Source organism: Akebia trifoliata, chromosome 11, assembly GCF_017979445.1.
Source record: "Akebia trifoliata isolate Shusen 1 chromosome 11, ASM1797944v1, whole genome shotgun sequence".
Lineage (NCBI taxonomy): Eukaryota > Viridiplantae > Streptophyta > Magnoliopsida > Ranunculales > Lardizabalaceae > Akebia > Akebia trifoliata.
Genome location: NC_141385.1, coordinates 6663828 through 6675355, shown reverse-complemented (window position 1 = coordinate 6675355; position 11528 = coordinate 6663828). Strand labels below are relative to the sequence as shown.

General features: G+C 32.0%; 1 protein-coding gene across 2 annotated transcripts; it reads right to left on the bottom strand.

Moving 5' to 3' along the window:
* Window positions 1-214: 214 nt before the first annotated feature.
* On the bottom strand, window positions 215-5502 carry LOC147390615 (protein neprosin-like). 2 transcript variants are annotated; one of them, XM_086417358.1, is made up of 7 exons: window positions 5291-5500; window positions 4572-4658; window positions 2971-3147; window positions 1674-1838; window positions 1436-1489; window positions 1174-1311; window positions 215-679 (listed from the first exon to the last, which is right to left on the bottom strand). In XM_086417358.1, exons 1-7 carry the CDS (start codon window positions 5435-5437, stop codon window positions 302-304), a joined length of 1146 nt encoding a protein of 381 aa, XP_086273484.1. In that variant the 5' UTR covers window positions 5438-5500; the 3' UTR covers window positions 215-301. The 2 variants fall into 2 exon arrangements, with proteins under 2 accessions (XP_086273484.1, XP_086273485.1); XM_086417359.1 differs by lacking the exons at window positions 1174-1311; window positions 1436-1489 and having other exon boundaries at window positions 5291-5502.
* Between the last annotated feature and the right edge of the window lie 6026 nt (window positions 5503-11528).

Here is an 11528-nt window from a genome sequence, read left to right as displayed (position 1 = left end):
AACGATCGGTTAGACTTAGGTTGGTCCGCGTGAGAATGAGTACCCGTGCCTTACTAACATAAGAGATGGAGCTCTTCATAGAGCGTTAGAAAGCATCAGTTCTTATAGCGACAATTTAATATAAGTTATTTTCAAAATGGGGCTGTGAATATAGATAGTATTAGATTAATGATTTTAGGCCCAAAGATCGGATCTTGGAAGGAATAAGCATAGATAGATAGAACTCTAGTATTATTATTTTAATGAAAAGAAGCCTTGAAGGTTTACAATTATATATATCAAGACAAGATTTCAAGATGAATTAATCACAGTTCCCTCCAGGTCCTCCAAAGAAAAAATGATATCCTGGCCAATTTATTGTCTTTGCTCTTCCACCAACCCTATAGCAATTAGGTTTGTCAGCATTCCTGTTTAATTTTGTCTCATCTGGATCTTCAAATTTACCAGAATTTTTCATAATTTGAATTTGATCAAAGAAACATGCACGTCTAAAGCCTTCATCTGGATAATGACCACTCCCCATTTCAGGTTTATTAGTTTCATTGACTGGGCTACGAGTATGCCCACCCCATGCAGCAATTGATGCATTGTTCAAATTTGTGAATATAGACATTGGCCAATATCCCATGACTTGGTTTTTTGATCCAACAATGAGCCACCAATTACCTGATCCCCGGTCCTGTGAAATTAAATAAAATTAGTAAAATGTCAAATATATGTATATATATGTGGAATAAAAAGACCGATCAGAAATCCATAAGTGCAAGAAAAATATTTTAATGCACCAGAGAGGGATACAAATTTAAGTATATATTATATGGACTTAGAAAAAAATTAATCAAATAAAATAAATATGCAATCTCCACCATCAAAATATAAAATTCAATGTCTACATGAATAAAACACGTAGGCCTAGGAAAAATCATCCAATGATTGGATTTCATGTTTTAATGGTCGGAATTGTGTTTTTCTATGAGTCAAGTCCATGGGTCTCAACCCTTTGGGTATTAAGAGCAGGGATTGAAAAAAAAGAGGAAAAAAGTTGTGGCCTTAGACATAATTGAGTAGAATAGCAAGGTTCATTTGACCATAATTTTTCGGATACGACGTTAGTGGTGATGAACCATTTCATTCCTTGTTAATGAGAATCGATAAAGAGATTTGGTTTTATACCAGGAACACACTGGCTTTAAATTCATACTGCACTCCTTTATAAGTAGAAGTTGGACTTATAGTGAATCCCAAATGTAATTGCTTATTAACTTGAACAAAACCTGGACAGAGAGTATCGTCGCAACCTGTACGTGCTGCCTATTTCCATTAAATAACAAAAAAAAATTAAGAATGAAAAAAATATTGATGGTTAATCCATGTGATTGACTATTAATTGTGAAATTAAAAATGTGAGAAGTACGATATATAATTTGAAGCTTACAGTCCAACTTGTTCCAAACCGAGTCTTGTTGTCATGGTAGAGTCCTGGATTCACCTAATTGTTATTTAACAATTGGGACAGAAAAAACATATTAATGAATGATAAAATTTGAGATGCATGTTAACGGGAAATCTTCATTATATTATGTTTGACAATGAAATATTTTATGTTAGTCATTCACATATTTCAGAAGGACAATCATCAATTTCTAGATAATTAAACCATTTGCTTGTCTTACCATCCATCCGACGACTATGAAATTCCAATCTGATGGATCACCATTAGCAAGGGTCATATAAGTACTACTTAATTGATCATCTAAAACACGTGGATTATACACCCCCAAAGCCGACTGTACTCCATAGTAGACATCATGCTCTCCCTCGATTTTAGTAGTAGCAACCTAACCAAAAAACCACATTAAAAGTCAATTATTTAAACATAAATTAAGTTATGACTGAAATTTATTTGATTAAAAGGTTTCTCACTAAGATGTTGAGTATTTTGCAAAAATTACCATATCATCCCTTTTTTATAATATTTATGAGAATGGTCTATAGATAGGGTGGCATTGGGAGGCCCTAAACAAAGTCAAACATTTTTTCAATGTATGGGTTAGAAGTTTTAGAATGGGCTGATTTTTTGTGAAGATGATCTTTCTGATGAGGAGACCATCATCACCAAAAATCAGCCCATTCTGAAACTTCTAACCAAGTCAATAGTGATTTACAAAAATAGGATGGTCCAAGAATCTTCAACTTGTAAATTAGGATTATAAGTTTCAGAATGAGCTGATTTTTAGTGAAGATGAACTCTTCACCATAGAGATCATCTTCATAAAAAATCAGCCCATTCTGAAACTTCTAACCCCTATTTTGAAAAATGTTTAGCTCTCTTTAGAGCCTCCCAATGCTTCCCATATATAAAATTGGAGTGGAAGGGGGATAGAAGAGAAAAGACTGGAAGGGCATTCTTGAAAGGCAAGAGAAAAGGAAAGTCAATGAATTATAAAATATGTCCTAAACGTTCCCATCAAGATTAAAGTCATATTTAGAATCAAATTTTGGTCGATAACGATATGATTACTTTGGATATGGATAAAGGATTTGGATCTTGATAAGGATATAATGTGATAAGGTTCAGATTCAGTATCTTCTCGGGTTGGCCATGGATCAACCATGTCCCAATCTAATAGGGACTAAGCCAGGAAATTAGGTAATTAGCCATTTTTGTATATATTTAAGAAACATGGTTAATTCAGCTATTTCGACCAAAAACGTAGCTGTTTTAGTAATTTCATCTTAATAAAATCTCTAAGTTAATGGAAGGGCTATAAAATGTAGTAAATATCTGGTAATTAAAAGAAGAATGATGCTGAAGTGACCTTTCATTGAGATACGATTCAAAAAGCATCTATGGTTCCTACACACTTTCATGTCAGGATGTGCGATATGAGGTACAAGCTGGAGGTCACTCCCGACTCTTAAAAGAAATTCAAGACATGAGATAAATTTGTTCAATAAAAGATGACTTACATTGTTAACAAGATCACTTGAAAATGATCTAGCTCTGATTAGATCTCCCTTTTGAGTCCTTCGAATTGGGACAGTTCCTTGGGGACACCCTCCATCCTTGAGCCCAATTGCTGAACTTGTTTCGTGGTTCGATGCATGATTGAGTAGTAACCCTTCGGGAATGGAACTAGGTCTCATCTGTGCATTAAGCGAATGAGATTGAGAAGAGCCTTGTCGAAAAACATACAAATTAATGCAAAATAAGAAAAAGTTCATCGAGGTGAAGTATCTTATTAGGAAATTGTTGGGAAATTGTTGAATCAATCCATCAGCTTAGCTAAGTTAGCTCAAAAATGCACCAAGTCTGGTCATAAACCCAACTGATTTTTGTTGCCATATCCAATATTTTTCTTTTGGAGAAGAAAAGATAAATTTCTCCAAAACAAAAATATTAAAATTGATTTTAAATATTAAAAACCATTTTTAAATTTAATATATATTTTGTGACTCATTGAGTTGACTTGCAAGTCATCAACTTGAATCGATTTGATCAAGATTCGAGTCAAGAAGAATTTTAAAACTATGATTAACAAAAACATGAAGTTTCTTTCCAAGCTAAATCAGCCAAGTAGCCAAACTAACTCAGGAAATTCTATGTTGAATTGATTGAGTTTTTTGAGTTGACTCTATTAGCTAGTTTTAAAACATGGGTTTAGAGCAACTCCAACGGCCTCCTTCCATATTAGATCCTCTTTATCATACAGAGTCAAATGCCAAAAGAAGGTCCAACACACTCTCTACTCCCTCAAGTTGAAGTAACGAACACAAAAATTGAGAAGAGGACTCGTCACATGTAGCGTAGCAGTTAGGCTTGTTATTAGTAAAAATGTAATATAAAAAAAAAATTCTTGCTAACTTAGTAAGATTTCAAATCTTACTCAGGGTTGTTGGGCCCACATGAATTTTCACATTAATAATTGAAAACAACATATTTCTAGATTTTAAGGAAAAACTCATATTCACAATATCAATAAATAAACACACACACACAATATTCACAATATCAATATATATATATATGAGTTTGATTGAAGGTGTTGAAATTTATGGCTTCCGAAATCTCAAAATTTAAAATTAAAATTCAACAGTAAAAATTAACACACACACACACATATATATATATATATATGAGCTTGATCGAAGGTGTTGAAATGGATGGCTACCGAAATCTCAAAATTTAAAATTAAAATTCAACGGTGAAAATTAATGTTTTTTTTTCTTCAAAGTTCTTAGAATTTTGTTCTCTAGAAGCCTATGCCGTCAAAACATGTTTTTAGATTCCAAAATGTGAGGTCACCACTCTTATTAATATTTGAGTCAATTTTCAACAAATGAAAATTTTGATGAGTCTGTAGAAGCATTCAATAAATTTTAGACTAGCTAAAACAACATTTGTCAAATTTTAACAAAATATGCTCTTTATTTCAAAGAGCGTTGTTGGAAATGCTCTCTTTTATAATGCAGATTAGCCATCTATGTAACAAAATTAATTCCCTAATGAAACTCAGGAATAAATTAAATAAAATATTGAATAATTAGATTCATAAATAATAATAAAATACCTGGACTTCATGATTTCTTAGCTTTGGATGATCAAGAGCAGGTTGTTTGTTGATATCCACACAATCAAAAATTACCCCATTTTCCATCTGTAAAAAATAAATAAAAGTAAACCTTAATTATCTCCTATGTTGTTCCAGGAGGGGCAGGGACCATGATTTTATAACCAAAATTTTCAAATTGGATCGGTAATCCTCAAGTACAGTTGCTACGGCCTATCCGATTGGATTTGGATGAGTCTCTAATCGATTCAAGTTTATTGGGCAGAAAATGATAAATAACATGCTTTAAAAAAAATTGATTTTTTTTTTTTATAATAATATAAATTGGATTGCATGGATCAAAGGACCCTGAAACTGATTGAGGCCAGGCGAAATGAATATAGAGAATAAAATTTTAAGAACTCCAAAAAAAAGAGAAATTAAAAAAGATATTTTCTCAACCTTTGATCATGTATAAAAAGTTATCTTTTTTTTTACTTTGATGTTTTTTTGGGTTTAAATCCAATCTAAACCATGAACCCTAGAGGGTTAAGTGTCATTTGAGCCAATGTGGTAAGCAAGACCTTGGTCTAGGCTCTAAATGGTCCTTCTGCCCATGTAACCTATCTAATATATATGACAATGAAGACCAGGATGATGATTCCTATTATTTTTTCTAAGAAATGGGACTAAAACAGTATGAATGAAACCCTTGTTTCATGAGCCAAAAAAAAACATACCTCGATGCTTTTGATGGCTGGTTTATTGAGAGTCTTAAGTTCTTTTTCTAACTCTAAATCTTCTTCTCTAGAAATACTCCTTCCTGCAGCTCCATGACGAATCAAAGCAAGAAAAAAGGCTAAAATTACTACTTCTCCTAATCCCATCTCCTTCCAACCAAAAAAACACCTTCAAAGATGCTTCTCTCCTGCAAGTACCATCCCTTAACACCATATGCCACATTTATACACCACAAGTAGGTGGCGGCATGTCCATACGCACATGTATCATAAGCATTTTTTTTTATATTTTAAATATTAGTTGAGGGATGATAAAGATAATACCCAAAAATCCAACTTAACTTTTTTTTTTTCAAGTTGAAATTACGGGAATACCCTCATCTTTAACCATAGAGAGAACCCTGATTTTTACTCCCTTAAATCCAGTCTCCTTCAATACTCCATCTTTCTCCCGAAAAACTAACATCTTCAATATTAAGATTCTCTGTACTTCAAAGTTCGACCTTATTTTTAGGGAAGTTGATAATCATAAAATCTTGGATAAAAATATTAAGAATTTTCTATAAAGATCATTTAGGGTTAAGATGAAAACGAAGGATTGTAGATAAGATTAAAAATAATTTGCTATAGATTTTGAAGAATTTAAAAGATGATTGGTTTTTGGAAGGAAAACTAAATAGTATTTTCAAATATAAAAGTAAAAGATTATTGAGTATAAAAACTTAAAAGATATAAAAGATGAGGGTATTTTGTAAATTATTAGATCATTTTATTAATTTAAATTATAATTTTGGGGAAGCAGTTAATCATGAAATTGTGGATAAAAATATTTGGGATTTTCTGCTAAAGGTTGTTTAGGGTTAAGAGGAAAACATATTGTAGACAAGATTGAAAAGAATTTACTATAGATTTGAAGAATTTGAAAAATGATTTGAGTTTTGAAAGAAAAATTAATTAGTATACATCGAGGTCAAAGATGAGTGTATCGAGGTCAAAGATGAGTGTATTTTAGTAATTTTATTTGTCTCATTTTATATGAAATTCATAAGTTGAAGATGAGCCATTTGATGAGGGTGTTTTAGTAATTTTCATTGTCCCCATTATGAAACTCATAAGTTAAAGATGAGCGTATTTTAGTAATTTTCATTATTTTCTAAATAGGGAGTGATGAAGTGCCAGACACGTCTAAGTTGAGTTACATTTAAAACAAAACAAAAAATAATTGAGCTGATGAGGGTGGCTTTAATTTTAATTGTCCCATTATGAAACTCCTAAGTTGAAGAGGTTATTATTTGATGAGGGTATTTAATAATTTCAACTGTTTCCTTTTTTCGATAGCAGTGTTTGATGAGGCCCAGTTAAGTTACATGCAAAACAAAATTAAGTTGTTAGCGCCTATTATTATCAAGTACAGAAATCATAAATTTTCTTCATCTTGAATGGAAAAGAGCAAGGTTAATTTGGGAAATAAAATTAAGAATATGAAAATGCTGGAATAACACAAACGGAGATACAAAGGTGACAAAAATAATGTGGTGGTGCGCAGATAACCATAGATGATTTTTACTCGTATCTAGTGGAAAAGCATCTACGGTAATGTGCAAAACACCACATCATTATATCACCTTTGCGTCTCCGTTTGTATCACCCCAACACTACTCTTAAGAATATTATATCCTAGATCAAATTATTTCCATTTTAGTAAAAAAATAAAATTGATTCCTTATCTTTATAATTTATGTACTTACCATATAATTTTAGTGGAGTCACAATCCAGAACAGTGTCCTGTTCTTATAACAACGTTAGGTGTCTATGTGGCACATTTTTATTGAAGTTCAAACACATCTGGTTGAGTGCATGGCTGGGTTAAGAGTCCTAAAGACACTTTAGCTTTATTATAGAAACGGGACACCGTTCTTCATAATTTATGTATTGATTATGTAATACCAGTATTAGGATTGCAACCTGGGCGGGTTGGCCCGAACTCAACCCAATAGATGGGTGAGCTTGGGTTAGAATATCTCAACCTGATTTCAATTCGGGTGGAGGGTACAACCAACCCGATTCAACCCAAACCCAATGCCATATACTAATTTATAAACATTTTTATATTAATTAAAAAAAAGTATTTAACTTTTTTATTCCATCTTATCATTATGACTTGAGGACAATTAATTAATATTAATGTGAACTTTGGTTTAATATGGTTTGATTAAATATTCTCTCAATGATGGATTTGAAGGTTATATTCGATTTTATTCAGTAGTGGTTTTATATATTTTATTTTGTATGTCTTTTTTTAAAATATTAAGTTTATTTGCTAATCAAAATGAAATAATGGTTATTCAAGGAACCTAACCCGATCAGACCACCCAAGATTAACTAAACTTGGACTAACTCGAACTCAACCCAATTTAATAATATCAAGCTCGGGTTGAGCTTTAGTTAGTGAACTTTGGCCTAGTGGTCCGGTTATGTTGAGCTTGGGTTTAGGGTTCTGCTATTTGGGTTGAGCCTTGGTTTACCCTCGAACCCGCCTAGGTTTAAGTCCTAATTAGTAATACGTCATGTTTTATATTTCTCCACCTACAACTCAACCCATATTTTTTAGGTTATGGATCTTTATATGTCATATAAAGAATTGTGGGATCATCCCACTTTGTTTTTGGTAAGGGTACAACTTGGTCCGGTTCAAATTGAGAATTGGACTAAATCGATAACTGCAGATTAGTTTGGAGCAAGTTGCAGTTTGGTTCTAAGTTAAGAAATTGGAAAAATGGTCGATTTAGTTTGATTTTCAATTCAAGGCTTGTGTAAAACCGAACCAAATATATATATATATATGGGAAATGTTCAGCACCCTAAGTTTTACCACACATTTTAACAAACGTTTTTTGTCTTACATGGGTTATAAGTTTTGGAATGGGCTGATTTTTGGTGATGATGATCTCTATGATTAGAAGATCATCCTCCCTAAAAATCAGTCCATTCCGAAATGTTTAGCCCCATGTTTACACGTTGAAAAATCGTGGACCGTCCATTTTTTGTAAACCATTTTTGATGGGGTTAGAAGTTTTGGAATGAGCTGATTTTTGGTGAGGATGATCTCCTCACCATAGAGATCATCCTCACCAAAAATCAGCCCATTCCAAAACTTCTAACCCATGTAAGACAAAACACGTTTGTTAAAATGTGTGGTAAAACTTAGGGTGCTGAACGGGACCCTATATATATATATATATATGGGTCCCTATCGTGGCCAACAGTTTGGCAAACATTTTGGCAAACACTTTTTCAAAACATGGGTTAGAGGTCTTGGAATGGGCTGATTTTTGGTGAGGATGATCTCTACGGTGAGGAGATCATCCTCACCAAAAATCAGCTCATTCCAAAACTTCTAGCCACATTTTACAAGTTGAAAAATCGTGGACCGTCCATTTTTTGTAAACCATTTTTGATGAGGTTAGAAGTTTTGGAATGGGCTGATTTTTGGTGATGATGATCTCCTCACCATAGAGATCATCCTCACCAAAAATCAGCCCATTCCAAGACCTCTACCCCATGTTTTGAAAAATGTGTTTGCCAAAATGTTTGCCAAACTGTTGGCCATTGAACGCTACTCTATATATATATGGGGGGTGTTCAATGGCCAACTTTTTAGCAAACTTTTTGGCAAAACATTTTTCAAAACATGAGTTAGAGGTTTTGGAATGGGTTGATTTTTTGTGAGGATGATCTCTACGGTGAGGAGATCATCATCACCAAAAATCAGCCCATTCCAAAACTTCTAACCCCATCAAAAACAGTTTACAAAAATGGACGGTCCACGATTTTTCAACTGGTAAACATGGGTTAGAAGTTTTGGAATGGGCTGATTTTTGGTGAGGATGATCTACTCACCGTAGAGATCATCCTCACCAAAAATCAGCCCATTCCAAAACCTCTAACCCATGTTTTGAAAAATGTTTTGCCAAAAAGTTTGCTAAAAAGTTTGCCCTTGAACGCTACCCTATATATATATATTTTTTGTATTCTAGAACAATAAAAAAAAAAAAAAATACATGATCTTATGTTTCTCCAATCGAACTTGCTACAGTGAAGTTTAAATCGTAAATTTGTTTTTCTTATAGTTCTTTTTCCCAAATCGAAGCTCCAATTCTCGCTAAAGTTCTTAAAAAAAAAAAAAAAGATTTTGAAAACCCTAATTTTAAAAAAATTTACAATAAAAAAATATATTTTTTGTTTAAAACTACAATGCATAGAAATCTATAACTATTATGAAGATCTAGAAGTTCCTTACCTAATATTTATGTCGAAAAATATATGAAGAGCATATTAGATGTGGTGGAAAATGATATTTCTTTGGTTCCCCTCAAAGCTTGCAATGAATTAAGCGATTTTCTCTTCTATGCAAAAGCCTAACAGGTCCTCTAAGTAAATGAAAACCTAGGTTGAAGATGGAGGAGGCTCGGATTTAATTTTTTTAGAATATGAAAATGTGAGTTGTGAAAATTTGAAAATTTTCGTAGGTTTAGTATTATAACGTTCTTGGGACGTAACGATCATCATTATATTTGTTTTATTTTAATTAAAAAGTCTATGTCCCTAACTCAGATTTTCGAGATCTTACAATCCATTTCTATTAATTTTTTAGTGTGGATCAAATGGTATAGTCGGATTTGTCATAATCGAATCCTAGAAAATTTTCATATTTGATCCTACAAATTTCCTCGAGATGTGCATAAAAATTTGGGCCATTACAATACCTTAGGTGCTGTTTGTTAAACTGAAAAAAATAAGTGCTGAATAGCATTAAGCGCTGAAACTTATAAGCGCTGAATTTAAGTGCTGAAAAAGTTGTTTGTTTAGATGCTGAATCATGTTTGTTACACATTGTTGAAACTGATAAATTGTCTTTGTTACTCTTACAATCATATTATACATTGTTTACATGTTTCAAATGCTTATTTATTATCAAACACAATAAAATATATTATTTCTTATAAAATTAAAATATAATTTGTTTTTAAATAATAAATAATACTCAAATCTTCAATTTATAAATAATAATTTCTATTTATAAAAGCCCACAAATTTCAAATTAAAAATAATAATGTCATACAAGTCACCAAAATTTGAAATCAATTTTAAAAGAACTTAATTTTGGATGAATAATATTCGATGGAAATGAAGGATGTATAATTATAAAAGCACCCTATGAATTAATAAGGGCAACCCACACTATAGTCATTTTTTGTTTTGTTTTATATGGATTAAAGTTTTTGGAATGAGCAAATTTTTAGTGAGGATGGTTTATATGATATAGAGATCATCCTCACCAAAAATTAGCCTATTTTGAAACTTTTAACTTGTTAAAAATAGTTTTAAAAAAAAAATGGACAATTTACGATTCTTGAACGTGTTTTGATAGGGTTAGAAGTTTTAAGATGTCCTGATTTTTTGTGAGGATAATCTCCTCATTGTAGAGATCATCCTCACCAAAAATCAACTCATTCCAAAACTTTTAACCCATATAAGACAAAATAATTTAGCTATGGTGTGGATTTATTAATTTGTAGGGTGTTTATATACTTATCCATGGGATATAAGAGGTAATATCCTTTTAAGAATAAGGGCATACTTGTCCATGCTCAAAAAAACAAAGAGCATACTTGTCCGTGTTGAAAAAAGGGAAGTGCTTACCGCTTCAGCACTTTTTTTCAGCATCAAAATAGTGCTGAATTTTTTTCACTTATTTGATAGAGAAGAAGAAGACCACGTTGGAGAATAAAGTTTGATTGTTTAGAGTTTCAATAGAGAAGTAAAGTTGGGTAGTTGAAGAGCTTTTTTTTTTTCTTTTTTCCTTACAATATTAATAAGATATTTTAAGATTGTATTTAAAAAATAATGTTTTCTTAACTCAAACCAACATGATTTGGTGAAGTGTGATACGTTTTTCAATTTTTGAAAATTGCCTAATAATAAAGATTTGTTGTAACAATACTTATCCAAATTGGTATTGGTTGTCTATGTGACACCTTTTGTTTGCAGTTAAAACACATAGGACTGCACGCACGACTTGCTTAGGAGTCCTATGTGTTTTAAATACTAATAAAAGCTTGCCACATAGACCATGTTTATATTCTATAGTTAGTGGACACTCTAGTAGATCTTACCTCTTTCTTTAATCTCATTAAATATGCAAGGTGATTTTAGTGTGATACGTTTTTCCATTTT

Excerpts from the sequence above, each read along its gene's own strand:
- LOC147390615 (XM_086417358.1), bottom strand. The coding sequence starts at position 5,437 with ATGGGATTAGGAGAAGTAGTAATTTTAGCCTTTTTTCTTGCTTTGATT. Across the intron at positions 1,490-1,673 it reads TCATAGTCGTCGGATGGATG|GTGAATCCAGGACTCTACCA; the intron begins GTAAGACAAGCA and ends AATAACAATTAG. Across the intron at positions 1,312-1,435 it reads GGTTTGGAACAAGTTGGACT|GCAGCACGTACAGGTTGCGA; the intron begins GTAAGCTTCAAA and ends TAATGGAAATAG.